The sequence below is a fragment of the Myotis lucifugus genome, unplaced genomic scaffold (assembly GCF_000147115.1).
Source record: "Myotis lucifugus unplaced genomic scaffold, Myoluc2.0 scaffold_23, whole genome shotgun sequence".
Lineage (NCBI taxonomy): Eukaryota > Metazoa > Chordata > Mammalia > Chiroptera > Vespertilionidae > Myotis > Myotis lucifugus.
The window spans coordinates 5,125,290-5,147,134 of NW_005871071.1; the positions used below are offsets into that span (position 1 = coordinate 5,125,290).

The 21,845-nt window shown below is 39.2% G+C and overlaps 1 protein-coding gene across 6 annotated transcripts in view; it reads left to right on the plus strand.

Moving 5' to 3' along the window:
• FAM214A (family with sequence similarity 214 member A) overlaps positions 1-21,845 on the plus strand; it is a 78,852-nt gene that overhangs the window by 23,385 nt on the left and 33,622 nt on the right. Inside the window, exon 1 of one of the 6 annotated variants that reach the window (XM_006085935.3) lies at positions 2,735-2,886. The exons of the other annotated variants lie outside the window; for them this stretch is intronic. Within the exon in view, the coding sequence (XP_006085997.1) occupies positions 2,850-2,886 (37 nt within the window). The 5' untranslated portion in view covers positions 2,735-2,849. Of the gene's footprint in view, positions 1-2,734; positions 2,887-21,845 lie in introns of those variants that run through there. 6 annotated transcript variants of the gene reach the window in all.

The window sequence follows — 21,845 nt, forward strand, 5'->3', positions numbered from 1 at the left end:
GCGTGCGTGGCAGGCGCGGGTGGGCAGGGCTGGGTGCGCGGCGAGGCTGGGGGATGTGAGGCTGTGTCCCCCACCTGGCGGGGCTTGACGAGGGTGGGGCCGGCCAGGTCTGGGTCTCACCCAGTGGGGGTGGGGCCAGCCGGGTCTGAGTCTTGTGCAATCTCTAACACTTCTATTATTATAGAGAAAGAGCAAATAGCAATATTAAAATATTTCCTCTAATTAATTCCCTTTTAATGTGCACGAATTTCGTGCACTGGGCCACTAGTACGTATATAAATCAGGCATGGTGTTAGGTAAGCAATAATGTGGACAAAGCATTTACAGTGTAGTGGAGGAGAATTTTATTAAACCAGTCACTTTGCAAATAATGTTTTGCAAATTATTTCACATTGTATGAGCTAAGTACTAAGAAAAAAGTACAGGGAACCTGACTAGTCTTGGATCTAGATTGAAAACTACCTGGGGAAGAGAATTTAAGCTGAGACATCAGTTGAAGGCATTGTGGAAGACCACTCCTAGTGGGATAGGAATAGTATTTGCAAAGAAGCTTAAGGGTCCTTAGTAAGTAAAAATCCAGTCCGGCTGGCAGTAAGCACCCTTTAGCCTTCACAATAGCCCTGTGAGTTAACTCTATTTTACAGATAAGAAAACTGAAGCTTAGAATGGTTCAGTAATTTATATAGGGTCTTGCTGTTTGTAAATGGCAGATTCATGTTTTGAACCCAGTTTGGTTGGCCCAACTTCAAAATCCTTATTCTATCTGCTGTGCCATTTCTTTTTCTCAGTCACTTACCTCATAGGCTTATTGTACTCCCAAAACCCATCTTCCCTCTTGTTATTTCTCAGAGGGCTTTCTAGCTCTCCCTCTGGCTAATTGTGGAGCCAATGATCGGGTGCTTTCTTTAAGCTAAGGTAACAATGGGGCTTAACTCCTGCAGGTTATTCACTGTCTACTCTTGTATGCTATAGAACAGCAATTTTCAACCTTTTTCATCTCATGGCACATAAACTAATTACTAAAATTCTATGGCACACCAAAAAATACATTTTCTGCCGATCTGACAAAAAAAAAAAAGACATAATTTTGATTCATTTACACCAGACAGCTATTGTTTTGGTTGTTGTCGGGGTTTTTTTTATTTGACAAACTAAGGGAAAAAGAGGTCAGTGTCCCTGACTAAATAGTCAGGTATTGCATGTTTTAAAATTCTTGTGGCATGCTGGTTGAAAATCACTCCAGAACTCCAGGGATCCTAGAAGCTTTGGTAGGGGTAGGAATCTTGCGGATTCTGGGGCTCATAGGCAACTGCAGTGTTGTTTGTGGCCTCCCATTTAAAAATAGCCTCGTGGTGCTCATGGGGTACTTTAATGGAGCCAACGTTTCCATCAGCCTCGGCTCCCTACCCCCAAGACACTCCAGATAAACAAAGATCTGAGTAACAGCAGTGTGCTTCTGCTGTAGCCTCTGCCGACTCCCACAAACCTGCCTGCATAAAAGTCCTCCAGCCGCCACTAATAACGCACTTTATTGGAAGCTTGCAAGTAAAAAGGGTCCCCTTGCTGTAAAAGTTTGAAAAACACTCTCCTAGTTTATGTGATGTTCTGGGGAAGTGTTTCCTAAATGAGGTGGTTTTGTTTTTCCTCCTGATCCTTCCTATCTGCTTATCTCCTACTACCTGCAATAATTCCCCCAGACATCTTTGTAAGTTGGGGAGGGATTTTGTTGTTAAAGCTTGTAGAGATAGTGCAGACTCTAGTAGACTGAAACTCAGTACTTGAAACCTGAAAAAAAAAAAAAACACCTCCTATGCCTTTATATTTCCAGATACTTTCATGATAGAGAAAAATAAATGAATTCAGGCTAAATGTCATTGTTGTTTTATGTAAGAAGAGATGTTTTGTTAGTTTATTTTTTCTATTTTTTTCAGAGTTACCTTTTTATTGAATTTATTGGGGCGACATTGGTTTCAGGGGTACAATTAGACAATACATCATCTGTACATTGTATTGGGTCTTCACCACCAAGAAGAGATGTTTTAAAGCCAATATCTAGTTAAATCTTTTATTGTTGCCAGAGTTTATTAACTAATTATTTTTCCTTTTTCAATATTTTTCTAACCCATCTGTTAACCTCAGATTTCCTCGCCCGCTTAAAAGGCACTGCATACATTTGAAGGGGGGCTGTTTCGGGCCCTCATCCATTTTAATTAACTGGTTGTGCTTTTCTAAGAACTGTGGAGTTTATGGGAAAGCAGTTCCTAGTCCTAGGTAGACGGAGGTGGATGCTTCCTTTTCATTGTAAATGTTTGTATCTCCGTGGTTTCAAGGGGGTTTCACTTGGTAGAACCTGATTTACTTGAAACTCGAAGTAATAAATCTATTCCCCCCACCACCACCCCCTTTGTCCTCCGTTTTCTGTGCAACACGGACTGCAATGTTGGCCTTCCACATGTCTCTCTGTAAAAGCACCCAGAGACGCACACTGTAGGGGCTCGTGCTGGAATACCCTGTCATTGCCGCTCCGCTGCGCCTGGCTTTCAAGTTGCCTCACCACAGCCGAGTTGGTAAGAGGAGCAGAGACAACAGCGTAGCGCTGCCAAGTAGACAGGAAGCCGTAGCGGACCCGGCGAGCGGGCCGAGCACGCCCCGCGTCCAATCAGCGGTGAGTGCTGTTGCTATGTGCGCTCTCCCTCTGCTGCCTTTGTGAGCAGCCGTGGAGGGAGAGCGGGATCAGCACCCACCACTGAGCATTTGTTCTAACCACTGCAGACATCTGGATCCCTCAGTTCCTGGCTGTCTAGCAGTTGACAGCCAGAAGGCAACTTCTTTCATGCGAGGATTCCAGTATGGTTTTCAGTGGAAACAAAGGGCCTCACAGAGAAGGTGTGTAATGAAGTGTTTTTAACGGCATTATTTTTAAAGCTTCCAGTTTTCTGTAGCTGTTTACCAGGTGTGGTGTTTGCTTTGCATGGATTTGTAATAAATAGGTCAAGAAAAATGATCTTACTTTGAAAAGCGTTGAACTTGGGGAATTTTATTTAGCTTCCTATAGCCTGTTTTCTTTGAACAGCATTGCTTTGGAGATGATTAAAATGCTGATCTGAACAATGAGTAGGAAGAAAAGAAACCAAAATACAATGGGCTCACTCTAATGGGGTGTGAAATAAGATAAAAATGAGAATACTAGGAAGAGAATAGGGTTAGCCAGAACCACGAACTGTATTTGAGGGCAGGAGGTAAAAATAAAAGCTGTTAAGGAGAATGTATTTGAAATAAGTTACATGTTTTTAACTACAATCTGTTGTTTATGAATTTGACAGATTGTCAGAATTTAGGTTAGTGAGAATTTGACATAGTTTAAGGAATTGATGTACTTACTCTTTTTACAAAGGATTTCTGAAGAAGCTACCTCCAATTGTACAATTTCCTAATTATTTGATCTGTTGACTAATTCTGTGCAGTTCAGATAAAGGATAGTAGTATAATCCAACAGCAAAGTCAATGTTGTGTTCTATTAAATGTCCATCTAGAAAATTGAAAAATAAAATAAAGGATTTTGAACACAGCATATCATAAATGGTTAAGATCGTATTTTAAAATTAAAGTAGACCTCTTAATTCCATATCTGACTTAGTAAATACTAGTAGAATATAGTAGTGTCTTATCTAATTAAAGCTCACTAATTCAATATTTGTAGTACTTGAACACAATATGTGTTACGGTTTGGTTTTATGGGGTCTGGAAAAACCAGTTTATCCAACTGATTATAAGAAAGTTTTAAAATACCCTAGATAAACAAGTGTTTTTCCATGTTCTCAAATACTGTGAAATCATAGAGTTTACATAGTTGATTTAGCTAATGATTCCTTTAAGTTAATTAAAGCAGAGAAGACTAATTAGCATATTATCCATTTATGAACAGTTTTCTTTTGCTCATTCAGTTTCACCTGGTTGTGTAAGTAGCTCCTTTTTAATTAGTGATTTATGTCTGATGAATAAAATTAGTATAATATAAATTCAGAGTTAACATTCAAGCTTTATTTCTTATCTCTACAAATGTATTTTGGAATCAGATTGGTTTTGATGGTGGTGTTCTTTCCAAGAAGTACCTGTCATTAGGAAGGCTTAGCAATCAGTGTTAGCATTATTTGATAAGTGACAGAGTTATTTCTTTTCTTAGAAAAGAACTTAAAATATATCTTATGCTTTTGTGCCCATTACTGATCACTTTTAATGATGCATATCTAATACTTACATTAAGTTAAAGACTTCAAATAGTAGATGCAAATATACAAAATAAATTGTCCTTAAACATTAAAGGAGTGTTTCTCACATGAACTGACATGTTGCTGAAATTTAAGAGACTCTGGCATGTCTCAGTTTTTCCAGTTGTTAGGTGTAGTCCTAAGCTTGAACTTTATAGGAGTTATAAAAATTAGAACAAAATGAAGAAAGCTATTATATTCTTTGGACTCAGTGGCCTCCACAATATAAAGCACTCATTTGCAGAAGAGGAGCAGTGAGGGGGTAGGGGCTGGGAGGCAGGGTTATGTTAAGAAGATTAAATAATAACTAACCATATGGAGGTCACTCTAGTCATTTCCGTTTTTTGAGCTATCATTCTCACAATTGCTTTTTTAAAAAAATTATAGAACCACAAATACCAAAGCTTTGCTTGAATTGGTTTGCTGCCCTTTTCCCTTGGTTTATTTCTTAAGAATTAATAGGCTTCCAAGAGCAGGCTGATTTTATTCATATATTGCAAAAGATAAAGGAACATGATATTGGCAAGAAAATTGAGCCTATTGCTGTGTCACACAAAAGCTATGTCTTTGTGTTGCAGGAGAAACAGTCCTGGAAGAATCCCAGATTTTGTGTTGTTTTTTTTTTCTGTTTGTTTTCTTTCTTTTTAAATATGTTGTTACTGATATCATAGAGAGTAAGGGAGAGGGAGAGAGAGAGAGAAAAAAACACTGATGTAAGAGTAAAACATTGATCAGCTGCCTCCTGCATGCCCCCTACTGGGAATCGAGTCTGAAACCTAGGCATGTGCCCTGAATGGAATCGAACCATGACTTCCTTGTTCATGGGTCAATGCTCAACCACTGACGCACTCAGGCTGGGTGGAAAAATCCCAGATTTTATTCCTGGGCTCGGCCCCTAAACTTTTATTTTGTTTTGTTAATCCTCACCCGAGGATATTTTTTCCCTTGATTTTTAGAAAGATTAGAAGGGAAGGGGAGGGACAAACATTGATGTGAGAAACATCGATATGAGAAACACATCAATTGGTTGCCTCTTTCATGTGCCCTGACCTGGACCAGGAATGGAGCCTGCAACTGAGGCATGTGCCCTTGAGTGGAATCCAACCTGAGACCCTTCAATCTGCAGGCTGACACTCTAACCATTGAGCAAACTGGCTAGGGCTTTTAAAATTTTTATTTTAAATTCTTTTTTTCCCAATATATTTTTATTGATTTCAGAGAGAAGGGAGAGGGAGAGATACAAACATCAATGATGAGAGAGAATCATTGATCAGCTGTCTTCTGCATGTCCCCCACCAGGGATTGAGCCAGCAACCCTGGCATGCGCCCATGACTGGAATCAAACCCGGGACCCTTTACTCCACAGGCTGACGCTCTATCCATGAGCCAAACCAGCTAGGGCTATTTAAATTCTTTATTGTTGAAGGTATTGTACAATGTCTCCTTTTCCTCCCATTGACCTCTCTCAGCCTGCTCCCCCCCTCCGCAAACACACACAGGCCCTCACCCCCCTGTTGTCTGTGTCTGTTGGTTATGCCTATATGCATGCATACCAGTCCCTTGGATGTTCTCTTACCCCCCTTCCCCCCCCCCCCCCCCGCCCGGTTTTCCCCCCCCTGCCTTCCCTCTGAGATTTGATGGTCTGGTCAATGCTTCTATGTGTCTGGGTCTATTTTTTGTACATCAGTTTATATTGTTCATTACATTCCACAAATGAGTGATAGCATGTGATACTTATCTTTCTCCGAATGGCTTACTTCACGTAGCATAATACTCCCCAATTCCATCCAGGCTGTTGCAAATGATAAGAGTTCTTTCTTTTTTACAGCAGCATAGTATTCCATTGCATAGATGTACCACAATTGTTGTTTTTTTCATTTTTGTTTTTTTAATAAATCTTTATTGTTGAAAGTATTACATATGGCCTCCCCCCCACCCCCCCCATTGACTCCCTCCAGCCCGCCCTCGCCACCCACGCCAGGTCTTCCGCTACCTATTGTCTGTGTCTGTGGGTTATGCATATATGCATACAAGGTCTTTGTTTCATTACTGCCCATCCACCCACCCTTCCCTGCCTTCCCTCTGAGATTCCACACTCTGTTCCATGCTTCCATGTTTCTGGATCCACTCTGTTCATCAGTTTATTTTGTTACTTAGATTCCACATATGAGTGAGATCATGTGATACTTGTCTTTCTCTGACTGACTTATTTCACTTATCATAATATTCTCCAGGTCCCTCCATGCTGTCTCAAAGTGTAAGAGATTCTTCTTTTTTACTGCTGCATAGTATTCCATGCTATAAATGTTCCACAGCTTTTTTATCCACTCATTGGACTGTTTCCAGATCTTAGCTATTGTAAACTGTGCTGCTATGAACATAGGGGTGCATACATTCTTTCTGGTTGCTGTTTCGGGGTTCTTAGGATATATTCCTAGAAGTGGGATCATTGGGTCAAATGGCAGTTCCATTTTTAATTTTTTGAGGAAATTCCATACTGTTCTCCACAGTGGCTGCACCAGTCTGCATTCTTACCAGCAATGCAGGAGGGTTCCTTTTTCTCCACATCCTCGCCAGCACTTGTTGTTTGTTGATTTGTTGATGATAGCCATTCTGACAGGTGTGAGATGGTTCCTCATTGTCATTTGATTTGCATCTCTGATGATTAGTGACTTTGAGCATGTTTTCATATGTCTCTTGGCCTTCTGTATGTCTACTTTCGAAAAGTGTCTTTTTCCCCCCAGTAAATGAAAGTTCCTGTTCAATATCAAAACTTCAGATTAATAACAGATGTTTATAATTTGATTAAATGTAGTAGCGTTGCTAGAGTATTTCAAGTCTCAGAATTTATTGTTTAACAATAGAAATTTGTCTTATTCTTTGTCAAATCTTTAAATCTAAATCAGTTACACTTTTGTGTACATATAAGTCGAAAAATATTTCAGTTCTCAAAAATAGTGATTTTTTTAAAAAGACCTTTAAATTTTATTTTTCAATTACAGTTTACATTCAATATTATTTTGTATTAGTTCCAACATAGTGGTCACACAACCATATACTTTACAAAGTGTTCCTCCTGATACTTCCAGTACCCACCTGCCACCATACATAGTTATTATAATATTATTGACTATATTCTCTGTGCTGTATTTTACATCCCTGTGACTACTAGTATTTTGTAACTACCAATCTGTACTTCTCAATCCCAGTCCCTCAACCCCCACTCCTCTCTGGCAGCCATTTGTCTTTTCTCTGTGTCTATGAGTCCGTTTCAAAAAATAGTGAATTTCTTTTTTTTGTCTTGGCCACTTGATAAAGCATAGCAAATAGAAATGCTCACATTTATCAGATTCAGTGATTGCTATAATTGATTTTATTTTAAATAAATTCTTTATTTTGAAATCACCAGGCAATATTATGTAAGTAGTATCTCATATACAGTGCTTCAAAAAATTCTCTAATTTAAAACCTCAGGTTGGGAAGGGATAACATCAGAGTTTTTCTTTTTCTCGACAAATATGTGAAATCTCTTTTAAATCATTCCTATTTCAAGTATTGCCCAAATGTTTGATTCCTATATGTATACTATTAAAAAGTTTAATGTACTTGTTGCTTTTTCTTTAATCCTCATCTGAGGATGTTTTACTGATGAAAAAGAGAGAGGGAGAGAGAGAGAAAATATGAGAGAAACATGTTTTTTTAATTGGCCTCAAAGAGAGGAAGGGAGGGGGAGAGAGAGAGAAACATCGATTGATTGCCTCCTGCATGCACTTTGGGGATTGAACCTCAAACCTAGGTATAATACGCTGACTGGGAATCTATCTGGCAACCTTTAGGTGCACAGGATGATGCTCCAACCAGCTGAGCCACACCAGCCAGGGCCTATATGCATGCTTTAAGTGCTGTGTGACACATGTTTCTTTGACCCTTCCCTGAAGAAATTCCTAGTTATTCATATTCTAATTCCAAAAAAATGATTTGATTATCATAGTCAGCTGGGCAGGGAATTTTAATTTTTACAACTTTTGTCAGGCCTTTTCACCTGGCAACAGTGCTAGTGCGTAAACTGCATTGTTTTTGCGAAAGGATAGTAAACCTTTTTTATTCCTTTTACTTTCAGATGTTACACTATCTAAAGTCAAAGACCCAAGTTTTATTATTTATTTATTATTTTTAAAAAATATTTTTATTGATTAGAGAGAGGGAGAGAGAGATAGAAACATCAATGCTGAGAGACAATCATTGATTGGCTGCCTCTTGCATGCCCCCTACTGAGGACCAAGCCCACAACTCCTGCATGTGCCCTGACAGGGAATCGAACCGTGACTTCCTGGTTCATAGGTCGATGCTCAACCACTGAGCCATGTCAGTTGGGCCTGAGTTTTAAAAATATAGTTGTTTGCAGTATTGCTTGAATTTGATTATATAATCTTTTGTGGTGCAGCCAAGTTAAAAGTGGTTGCATGCAGGCTATTAATTGAGAAACTGAAGTATCTTCTTGTTTTTTCTTCACTGGTCTCCTCAGTTTTTTTCATTCAAAAACTTCTGAACATCAAAATATTTGATTTATAAGGTTTACGATAAGCCCAGGGACATTAAAGTAATAAATTATAGTAAGTAGTCAAGATAGGGTAGAAAAATAAGGCTCATAAGTAATTGGGCCTCAGATTTTGCTGTAAGCTTCTTGTCATACAGAGTATGAAAGGGAAACTACCAGTCAGTTTTCTATTGTTTAACACTTTATTGCCAATTTGCCATTAAAATTTAAGTTGGTTTCCATTTTCTTAATATTTAGACTTTTGGGGCTCAAATTTGGGATAGCTTGTCCTATCCTTCGTGATTAACTATTATTTTGCTATGTGATGCTGTGCATGGTTTCGCCTCTTTGAGCCTTAGTGTCCCCACCTGTAGAAAGAGGTCTTTGGGTAATTGTGGTGTTTAAATTGAAAGAAGGTATGAAAACTACTTAGATTAGTGACACAGAGTTAAGACTCAATAAAAATACGAGATTCTATTATAGTAAACTTTTCTTTAAAATTATTCTACATTTTGCCCTGGCTGGCTTGGCTCAGTGGATAGAGCGTCGGCCTGCAGACTGAAGGGTCCCAGGTTCGATTCCGGCCAAGGGCACATGCCTGGGTTGCGGCTCCATCCCCAGTGGGGGATGTGCAGGAGGCAGCCGATCAATGATTCTCTCTCATCATTGATGTTTCTATCTCTCTCTCCTTCTCTCTTCCTCTCTGAAATCAATAAAGAAATATATTTTTAAAAAATTATTCTACATTTTAAAATTCTGAGAATTTTCAGTATAGTTTTTTTTAGACTTTCCCCCTGAGCTTTTTATATGCAGGTATACTTTTCTAAGGTAGGAACTTCATGATCATGGAAATATGGGGATTTATTTATTTTATTTTTTAATATATTTTTTATTGATTTCAGAGAGGAAGGGAGAGAGAGAAACATCAATGATGAGAGAGAATCATTGATTGGCTGCCTCCTGCACGCCCCCTACTGGGGGTTGACCCCACAACCCGGGCATGTGCCCTTGACCAAAATTGAACCTGGTACCCTTCGGTTGGTAGGCCGATGCTCTATCCACTGAGCCAAACCAGCTAGGGCGAAATATGGGATTTAGAAGAAAGAAGAGGGTTTGAAGGGAAGTACATGACTAAGTTTTTGAAGAAAGATAATAATAATAGTAAGAGAAAGTAAAACAGGAAGATAATTACAGAAAAAAGGCAGGAAGAGAGCATTTGTGCTCTTTGATGTTATTTTTGGTGTGTGTGTGTGTGTATGTGTGTGTGTACACGCGCCTGTGCACATGCACACGAGAGCCCACAGATGCTGAACTGCCTGACTAGAGTTGCTAAGTCCACTGGGGATTTTTTTTACTGGGAAGTAGCTTGTTTCTGACTTTTCTTTTGAATTGCTCAGTGAGGACTGGGCTAAGGCTGACCTTGTATTTGCCACCTATATTGACGACAAGGGACAAGCCAGCTGCTTGGGAGCCAAAAATTAAATATCATCACATACATACCTGTCTTGAAATTTAAGACCTTCAAGAATAACAATCTTGTGGTGTAGGGCTAAATTTTTAACTCAAACTTCTAAGCCAAAATGTTCAGGAAATGCTTTTATTTGTCATTTTAATAAGTGTGCAAAATTTCAACTCTCCACAGAATTTTCATTGCTTTGATCGGTCATAATTTTATGTTATTTTGGGAAAGAGGTTTAATCTGGGTTCCAATCCTGGTTTTCCTATTTTCTTTTTAAATGTGTTTTTATTGATTTTTAGAGAGAGAGGAAGGGAGAGGGATTGAGAAATAGAAACACTGATGAGAGAGAAACATTATTGGTCAGCTGCCTCCTGCACACTCCCTACTGGGGATGGAGCCTGCACCCTGGGCATGTGCCCTGAGCGGTAATCAAACCCGCAACCTTTTGGTTTATGGGTTGATGCTCAACCACTGAGCCACACCGGCCAGGCCTGGTTTTCCTATTTTTATTAAGCACTAAGATTTTGTGAGTCCTGCATTAACATATTATTTAGCCACCCAATTAGCTGAAGATACAGGTTAGCTTATTGAGAATTAGAGAACTAACAGATGTAAAGAAAAGACAATCTCTTCCATGTATGCTCTATTTTATCACTGTCAATGTGTTCAATAGCACTGCCCAAATGGCTTCTGCAAAGAGACTGTTTTGCAGTTGACATAAAGGGTCAGAGAACTCTTTTAGAAATAAGTACCCTAGTTTTACCTGATTGCATTGCATTGGTGTATTTGCGTTGGGTAACGCATACTTACCTTAAATTAAAAAATCCAAACAGAAAAGAACAGAAGCTGTGACTATGTTAGTGTTTCTCAGGTTGCTGTACTGATCCTTCTGAGAATCTGCTGAACTGTCTATCCCCTTGCTCGAAAAAAAAAAAAAAAAGCATCATAATTTTGTGAAAAATAGCCAGAGGTTCATAAATTCTTTGATTAAACATGGGTTCAGTCAGAGAATAAAGGCATTAATTTTTTTAAACAGGCTTAAAGCAGACTGGGAAAGGACTTCAGGATATGTACGCAAGCACAGTGTTAACTATTGAGCATGTGGCACTGTTTTGTAGCTTCTAGGGCAGGGGTGGGCAAACTTTTTGACTGGACCGGAGGGCCGGAACAAAAGCATGGATGGAGTGTTTGTGTGAACTAATATAAATTCAAAGTAAACATCATTACATAAAAGGGTACGGTCTTTTTTTTTTTTTTAGTTTTATTCATTTCAAACGGGCCGGATCCGGCCCGCGGGCCGTAGTTTGCCCACGGCTGTTCTAGGGAGATAATCCGTTAGGACTCTTGCAGATAGGTTTGCCGAGGGGTGTAGCCCACATTCCTGCACTGCTTCCTGTATTCTGGATGAGCTTTTGATAGAGAACCTAGCACAAAAGGACCAGGCTGGAATGCAGTGTTTAGGTGCCCAGGACTTGCGTGCCGTCTCTGACTATTAGAGGAGACCAAGGAGACACTCCTTTGGCCGTAGGCTACCTCCTGGAATCACTTCCAGAAATCATTCTGCACTAGAGGTGACAGGTCCAGTGCTACGGATGCCATGTCGTTCCATCTTTGTTTGAGAGAACTGAGCAGAACTGATCTTACTGTGTGCTCTGTGTGCTCAAGTTTCTCAACTCTTAATTAAAAACAACTATTCCATCCACTTTATTTTTTTATTTTTAAAGGAGTTTTAGGTTTCTTGCATACAAATACACACTCAGTGGAAAATATGAATGTTGAGAGTACGTAGAAGTAGGTAGGGGTCTATGTGGTAGAGGGAAGGAGGTTGAAAGGACAGAGTGTATTTTTTGGGACCAGTCTATGTTGTAACCATATTCCCACGAGGTAAAAATGTAAGACTAAATTAGGTTAAGCTTGAGGATAATTTTGGAAAGTTATGTGCCAGTTATCTGGGATTAGTAACAGTGGAACAAAACAAAACACTAGAATAGTGGGTTGTTGCTTTTTTAGCACAGGGTTGTCTTCTGAGTGTATAGCTAAATCTAGAACTTGTGGTTTTGAGAGAGGATTTTGTTTCCTTCTGTGACAATATTTTCTCAGCATTTTGTCCCATGGTTCTTTCTGCATGGGGTGTGGAGTGGTAAGACCATATAATTAGGAGTAGTCCCACAAAGGACAGTGAAAAGGACAATATTTCCTACTTGAGGATTTTTAAGCCCTAAAACAGTGATGAATTAGGTCTAATGCAGTGGTTCTCAACCTTGGCTGCAGATTAGAATCACCTGGGAATCTTTTTAAAATCCTGATTTCTGGGCCTCATCCTCTGGAAATTCTGTTTCTTTGTTATGGGGTGGGGCCACAACATTAGTAACAAAGAAACAGAATTTCCGGAGGATGAGGCCCAGAAATCAGGATTTTAAAAAGATTCCCAGGTGATTCTAATGTGCAGCCAAGGTTTGAGAACCACTGGTCTAATGGTTTACACAGAGCACAGAAAAATGAAATTAAATAGGGTTAGTGCAGGTAAGTGTAGCTCTTAAGTCTGTGCCCATGCATCTATGATGGCGTGGCTAGGAGCTTAATTCCAGCAGCCTTTAAGGAGGCAAAACAAATGGATGCTGGTACATTTCCTCAATAACACTGACTAGTTCTAATTCTCTCACTTTAAATATCAAGTCCTCTGGGAGCTTTCTGTGATGTCCAGGATTGATTTTCTGCCTGTGCTTTCCCATCGCACCCTGATCTTCCCCTGCTGTCATTTATCACATCACCACGAGTGAGGGTGATCTGTATTCTCTCCATACCACGGTCTGTGAGGCAAAGGCAGCTTGTTCTCCCAGGGCCTGCGGAGAAGAGCTGAACTTCAGGGACAGTCGTTGACATGTAGATAGTTCTCTTTCCCACTCTGATATTCTAGCCAATCTTTAAAATGACTTAAAATTCAGTTCTCTTTCTAGAGCTTGAGTGGCCCCTAATGCATGACACAAGCGCTCAGTAGGTATTGTGATGAATTTTCTCTATAATCCCATAAAAGGCTGTGGAGGCCCAGAAATCAATTTGGAAATTAGAACTCAGAAAGTGCTCTCTTCTTTTTTATTTTTGACAACTTAAATATTTTTGCCGTCGGCTAGAGATTTGGTGATTATCTAATGCAATTTTATTATTTTAAGAACAAATGTTTCCTTGTCCCATTTAAGAGACTTCTATTGATAAAGGGCATTAAAAACAACTCACAAAACTATGTCAGTACAAAATAGAGAGTGGGAACTAGACCCCTCTTGATTTAAACTAAGACCTGCTTTAGAAGCAACGAAAGTTCAGGAAATTAGATGTAATGCATTGTTTTATGTGATGCATTTGTAGAATTTTATTTCCAACTTTGACTTTTTAAATGTGAAAAAAAAATTAGAAACAGTTGGCAAATAAAAAATATCAAATCCAAAAGAAGAATAAAATGATAATTATCTGCAAAGGGTAACAGCAAGGATTTATCACTTTAATCAGAAATAGGCGTGGCTCAGTGGTTGAGCATTGACCTATGAACCAGGAGGTCATGGTTCAAATCCCCATCAGGGCACATGTCCAGGTTGTGGGCTCGATTCCCCCCGCCCCCCCAGTATGGGGTGTGCAGGAGGCAGCCAATCAATGATCCTCTCTCATTATTGATGTTTCTATCTCTCTCTCCCTCTCCCTTCCTTTCTGAAATCAATAAAAATATTTTTTTTAAAGAAAGAAGCTGAAATAGGAAGAAAACCACATATGATGGAACATAGACCATTCATTATTTTAGCATGTGTTCCAAGTGCTGGTTCATGCCACGCCCTGTGCTGGGCAGCAAGATCAGCTTGTTCTTATGGAGCTTAATGGTTTAGAGGAGAGATGCAGACACTGATTTAATTTTATTTGTGCTGAGTTTAAGGAAGGAAGAACGTAAGTTGCAATGAGCTCTTCTCCTAAGAGAAATAAAAAGCCATGGAAGAGTGTAATGGGACTGGCTGAGCTGGGATTAGACCTAATGAAGAATTTGATGTTTAAGCTGAAATAGGGATCCTCTCATCAGTTCATACCCTATTTTTAATTTGTAGAACTTTAATCAAGTGGCAAAGTTAAAGTTTTAACTCCATAAAAGTAGAAATTCTGTTACAAAATGTAATGAAAAAGTTCCCATGCACAAGAGCAACAAACAAATCTAATTTTGAATGAACTTAATAGAAATATTTAGGACCTTTATTAAGAAAATATTAAAAATTCTACCAACGAATGTTTTAAAAGGCTTGTATAAATGGAGAGAAATGCAGTCTTTTGAAAGTTAGATGAAGTGATTTTTGAGTCATTAGCTATAATTTTAGGAAATCATTGATAAATTACTGAAGACCAGAAAAGCAGGCAAGAAGAGTGTTAAGAGAGTTGGGAGTGCTCTCCTGATACACAAAATGATGTCACCTCCTTACCGCAACATTTTTCCATGGTGTGGCTTGAAGAATATTGACATAATTGGAGAGAAGGATTACAGCAGCTGGGGTGGGGTCATGTGGCCTGCCAGGAAGGGGTCCTGGGAACAGCAGGAGTTTAGTGATTCAGTGGAATACTACAGAGGGTGGGGCACCTTGAGGTGGCTCCAGGAGAGAATGAGTAGATCAGTTTAGCCAGAGCATTGGATGCATAAAGTAAAGGAGAGTAATGAGAGATGAGGTGAAAAAGGACCCTATCTACCCTTTTTCACCTCTTCTCTCATTACTGCACCTCATGCATCCAGTGCTCCAGCCAAACTGAAAATGGTGAGGGATCAGGTGTGGGAAGTTGTTTGAAGAAGGAGTCAGACTTTAACCATTGATGGCTTATTGGGAACAAGAGAAAGGAAGGAGGCATAGATCATTGTAACATTTTGAGCCGCAAAAACAAAAATAGCTGTGGTTGGGACAAGTTTCGTACTGTGATCAGCGTCCCCCTGATTATTTTTAGTTTGTAGTAGGCTAGATATTCCCCCGTCGGTCTGTGATTGTGGCAAAAGTGGTACTAACAATAAATGGGGTGGTATTACTTTATAACTCCCAAAATTGGCACTCATAGAATCAGATACTTAAATTGAAGGACCATCTAGTTTCACACACCTTCATTTTACAGGTGAGTTTGCTGAGTGAGGGTCACCGTTTAACTGACCTTTCCCAAGGCCGTGAGGCTAGTTTATTATTAAAGCAGATTGGCACATTTATTTTCTAAACAGCTGATTTTAGAATAATACAACAATATTGAGCGTAATAACTATACTCAATTGACTATAATTGGGTTTGTGAATTGGCTGAACTAAAACCAGTTTAATCTGGTTCTAGGAAATATTCTATACTTGGCTGACTGAAGTTGATAATGACCACAGAGTCATCCAATAAAACATTCATTAAAAGCATTGCTTAAGCATTAAATCCCCATGCTTGATCATTATCTTTATCAAAGGATACTGCCTTTGGCAGAGTACCATTTGAAAAGGGAAATAGAACAATATGAAACTGCCTTGGAGGAAAAACATTAGGGAGCAAAAAGTATTGTTTTTGTTTTCACCAACCTTATAGGGAGGTAGTATCTTTACAATGACCACTTACAATTAAACTGCAACTTTCCATTCTGAATAATTGATCTCCCCACATTTATGCAGAGGTTAATGAATGGATGCACTTGAACAAACAAATGCTTACAAGGGTGGCATTGTCTGTCTTCTTCAAGCGGTTGAGCTACTGAAGGAACCAGTGGGTATTCTTTCTCAGTGCTATTGCATCATCTCATTTTCTTTTTGGCAAGCTATCATTCTCATAGCCTTCTGGTCCATTGCCCCCCTCTTTTTTAGAATTGGCAGTTTTCCACTTTTGTGGAACATGGTCTCTACCCTCCCCATCATTGCTCCTTCAAATGATAGATTAGCTTCTCAGGCTGATTGAGGTGGGAGCAGAGGGCAGGGTGGGGAAGGACTTTGGGTTACTTCTATAATTAGTGGTAAAATATTGAACACTTTCTTGCTAAAATCAGAAAGAAGGTATTTAGTCTAGCCACTTCTATGCCACATTGTATACCAAGCCATTGCAGTAAGTAAAAGAAAAAATAAGCATTAAGACTGGAAGGAAAGAAGTAAAATTATTTGTAGTGACATGATTATTTACATAGGAAATTCCAACATATAAGATACAGAAATTAATGAGCTAGTCTCTGTCTTCAAGGAACTCACTCACTGAATTTTTAGCTTTAATACCAATAGGATAATAAGAAATATCTGCCTGAGGGAGGAAGGGATGTTTTGTTTATGCCTCTATTAAATGATTTTTAAACTGCTTCTTAAAAAGTAAAGGTTGGGGCCTTAAATTGTAAACAGTGGGAACCATTAAGGAGATTTAAGACAACATAATCACATTATATTTTAAATATAATTCTAACAAGGGATATGAGAATGTATGGGAAGGATCAGAGACTACTAGATGCATGGAGACAAATCACAGAGCTATTTTAACTATCCACATAAGAGACGGCCTTAGTAGTATTGGCACAGATTATGGAACGAGGAAAAAAGTGGCTAGCTCTACTTAGGAGGTACAATTTATAGGACTCAATTGCCAAGTTTTTGGCTTAGGCAGTTGAGCATGGATAATATTAGACTATACAGGTTGGGGCAAAAGTAGGTTTACAATTTTGAGTATGTGAAACAGAATTAATTCTTGTATTATTTTCCATACAGACAACTGTAAACCTACTTTTCCTCAACTCTATATAGAGAACTCAAGAGGAGGAGCAAATTTCGGGTTGGAGGTGCATGTCTAGTAAGGGGGAGTAGGTTATAATATTGGGCTTAGTGAATTCTACATGTATTTATCATTGTTTTTGTTTTTCTTTTCCCTTTATTCCCCACTCTTTTCTCTCTCTAATTTTCTCCCCTTACCCCTACCTTGACTTTATTAAGTAGCTGTGACAAATTACAAAAGATGGTATTTTTCTTTTGAGTAAGACTAATTTAATGATTCAATTAACATATCTCACTTCTGATCCTCACAACAATTTTCCAATATGGTTAGATAGTCATTGTAATTGCTAGAGATTCCTGGTACTACTCAACTACTCCCCATTTCTCCCTCTAAGTTCCAACTGGAACTATGTATACACATGATTGATAGTCAAATAAGAAATGAAGTATTACTTTATTAACCCCATAATCTCCCAAGTGCAAGGCTTCTGGAAACCCATGTATGCCTGGTATTTTCACTCCCTCTTTTATTAATTGAAAACATCTAGGCTCTAGGCACAGGCTGCAGCATGCCTTTTCCAGAAATCTGGAGCTAAGTACAAGACTGCTTCCTCCCAGTTTCAGGAATGGACAGGAAATATGGAGCCACATTCCTGACTTTTAGCTTTTTTGTATCGGTCAGCTTGGGCTGCCATAACAAAATACCAGACTGGAGGCTTAATCCACAGAAATTCATTTTCTCACAGTTATGGAGGCTGGGAAGTCCATGATCAGACTGACAGCTGATTTGGTTTCTGGTAAGGGTTCTCTTCCTGGCCTGCAGGCAGAGGCCTTGCTGTGGGCTCATAGGGCTTTCCCTGGGTGCATGTGCCTGGAGAGAGAGGGAGAGGGTTCTCTTCTGCGTCCTATAAGGCCACCAGTTCTATAGAATTGTAATGACCTTATTTAGTCCTAATTACCTCCTGAAAGCCGTTATCTCCAAATACAGCTGCTTTGGGGGTTAGGGTTTCAACATTAATTTTAGGGGAACACTATTCAGTCCGTAGCACTTGGTAACCTCACTTCAGAGTAAATGGATGGTCCAGTGACTATTAAAAATCACATCAGTCATTTAGTTTCCAAATATTTAGAGATTTTCCAGATATCCTTCTCTTACTGACTTATAATTTAATTCCATTGTGGTTGGAGAACACACTTTGGATGATTTAAATCCTTTAAACGTATTGAGACTTGTTTTATGGCCCAGAATATGGTCTGTCTTGTTAAATGTATTGTGTGTGCCTATTAAAGATCTATACTCTGCTTTTGTTGAGTAAAGTGTTCTGTAAATGCTAGTTAGGTCAGGTTGGTGGAACTGTTTTTATATTCTCACTGAAATTCTGTTTCTTGTTCTATTGACTATTGAAAAGGGGAGTGTGTTGAAATCTCCAAATAAAATTGTGGGTCATCTGTTTCTCCTTATAGTTCTATCAGTTTTTACTTTATACGTTTTGAAGCTATTTTATTAGGTGCAAAAAAGTTTAGGGCTGTTATGCTCTTTGGATGGATTGGCCTCATTACCATTATGAAATGGCCATCATTATCACTCGCAACATCATTTGCTCTGTCCAGAGTCTATTTCATCTGATATTAATACAACTACTTCAGCTTTATTTCTTTTATTTAAAACTGGAGGCCCAGTGCACGAATTCGTGCACAGGTGGGGTCCCTCTGGGTGGCCTGCAGGGATCAGGCCGAAACCCACAGTCCAATGCCGCCTGCAGCTTCTACCTGCCGCTCCCACTCATCCCGGCCCCACTGTGCCTGCTGCGGGCTCGCACCCAATCAGTCACGATTGGGAGAGGCTCAAGCTGCCACAGCAGCTCTTGCCAGCCATGAGCCCTACGTCTGGCGCCCTCCCAAGGGGAGTGGCCTGTGGGATCGGACTGAAACCGGCTCTCCAACATCCCCCGTAGGGGTCCTGGATTGCAAGAGGGTGCAGGCCAGGCTGAGGTACCCCACCGGTGCACGATCAGGCTGGGGAGGGATTGCAGGAGGGGTCCAGGGGTGTCTGGCCCATCTCTCTCAGTCCTGATCAGCTGGACCCCAGCAGCAAGCTAACTTACCAGTCAGAGCATCTGCTCCCTGGTGGTCAGTGCACATCATAGCGAGCAGTTGAGCAGCCTTAGCATATCATTAGTATATTATGCTTTGGTTGTTCAGTTGTTCTGCCATTCAGTCTATTTGCATATTACCATTTATTATATAGGATATTTTTAAGAAATATATCTGTATTTGATATCAGAGAGAGGAAGGGAGAGGGAGAGACAGATAAAAACATCAGTGATGAGAGAAAATCATCCATTGGCTGCCTCCTGTACACCCCCTACTAAGGATTGAGCCTACAACCCAAGCATGTGCCCTGATTGGAAATTGAGCCGTGACCCTGGATCACGGGTCGATGCTGAACCACTGAGCCACACCGGCCGGGCTCCAGCTCTTTTTGATTAATGCTAACATGGTATATCTTTCCAATCTTCATCTTTCAACCAATTTATGTCTATATTTAAAGTGGGTTTTGTTTAGGTGGTATGTAATTGTGACTTGCTTTTTAATCTATTCTGATAATCTCTGCTTTTAATTAGACCATTCACATTGAAGGTTATTATTGCTATGGATGGTATCTTACCATTTCCTTTCTATTTGTCCTGTCTGGTCTTTGTTCCTTTTTCAGTTTTGCAGCATTTTTAGTTAAAATAATTTTAATGGAAGATATGTAAATACTAATCATAAATGCCATATTTCTTAGTCATGTAAGCTTTTAATCTATTTATAATATAATCACCCAAGCCATTTAAATGGCATAAAATATATGCCTTTTGAAAAGTTTTGCTATAATCTACAATAGTATTTTTAAAACTATATAGCATTGTATTTTTTATTACAGTAGTAAATATTGATGGTAAACAAATTCTAATTGGTAGAAAATTGTTGTTTTATATTAGGCAGTATTTGTGAAGGTGGGAGAGGGTGAGTACTTACACTATTACTTGGCTGTAAGTAACTTAGAGAACATAGGAACTCAGTGTGGCTTGATTCTGAGTACAAAAGGACTGTCATAGCTCCTGTCAAAGGAGTGCCTTCTAGGCTTCTAGAATTCTCATAGGTTCTCTTAAAATTTTGTATATATAGGGGAGCAAATGTAGGTTTTCAGCTGTTTGTATGAAAAAATAATACAATAATAATTAATAATACTAGAATACACTGTTTCGTGTACTCACAATTATAAACCTACTTATAAAATTCGCAAAACACTAGTCTGGGCCTGATAGAATGCCTACAAAATGAGCAGCAGTGTTAGAAAAATTTAACAAACGTTTCAGAGCATTGAAAATCATTGAAATTCCCAATTCCCACATGTCCAATCACTAAGCCTGTTTTTCTTTCATTCATTTCTATTGGTTATACTAGTTGTGCTAATTATTAATGATAGAGAATTCGTGATTAGGGGATTAGCTAAGGCTTCTTCTTTAGTTTCTGTGAGATTTAGTGTGATGAAATTTACAAGACTGCAAAATTACCTGCTTTCAGCATTTTAGAGGAGAAATTATCAGATGACAGAACTAGCTTTCAAATTGGAATTAAGAAAATGAATTCTCTTGAGACACTGTTGACTAAAGTCCAGGAACATACATAATATCATTTTAGTGGGGTCTGTGTGTCGAGGGGAGGGGTTAACATATTTATTAAAATATCAGTGTGAATAAGTTAAATTATTTTTTTTAAAAACGTAGTAAAATAGAAGTTAAAAGAACTTTCTGTACATTGTCCGGTGTTTTGACCACCTGCAGCCTGCCATGGGTTATAGGGCTAATAACTCGAGTTTACCTGTCCTATAACATCCGCATTCTTCACAGTTGGTCATGCTTACATATAGATCTGAAGTAGATATACAAGTGCTAAAGTCTTTTAATTAGCTGTATAACTACACGTAAGCATACATTCATTTTGTTTACGTGTTCATTGGCTCTCCTGTATGCCAGGCACTGTCCCAGGCACTGGTTAATAGAACGATGAATAGGCTCCTGCACACCTAGAGTTTACAGTCTAAATAGAGACAAACAACCTAAATTACAGTTGTGTGATACCTGGAGTGGGAACACATGAAGCTTATGAGAGAATTTCTCTTTGCATCTGCTTCCCACTTGACTTGAAGTTTCACTGAAATCCGGGACTAAAAAGAAGTTGGAAGAGTTTTCAACTTCTCCATTGGAAAATATTCATTTTGTAACAGTGTATTCTTTAACTCCTTTTAATGCCTTTAACTCCTGCATCCCTCTTTGGTGTTTTCTAACTCATTCACAACTCTTCTTTTGCAACCTTCAACGTGTCAGGTTTAATTTGGGTGCCCATGGCATATCGGAATCCATACTAGATACAATAGATATTGAAGAAACATACCTGAGGTAGGTAAGCACCTGTGCCTCAGTGGCAAAAAAAAAATAAGGTCCAGACTGGTTATACGAGCAGAGAGAGAAAGCATTCTGGCAAGAATGCAGACTAGTAGCCATGTAGTCTGGAGGTCCAGTTAGGATTCACAAGGATTGGGAACTAGACACCAAGATGTTTTATACTAGAACCAGAATTGACGTTCAGAGGCCGGCTAACTGATACAGAGTGAGCAGCAAGAATGACCTGGATACTAAGTCAACAAATACCTAAGGCTGATTTTCCACCCATGATTCCTCCCTGAGTCAGAATTGGAATTGCACTAGTAGGGTGAAAGAATTTAGGTAGGCAGACTGGATGAGATTTGGAAATAAGTCCTCAAATTTCTAACATTTTACATACACAGGCGATCTGGTGTAAGGCCTCATGTTA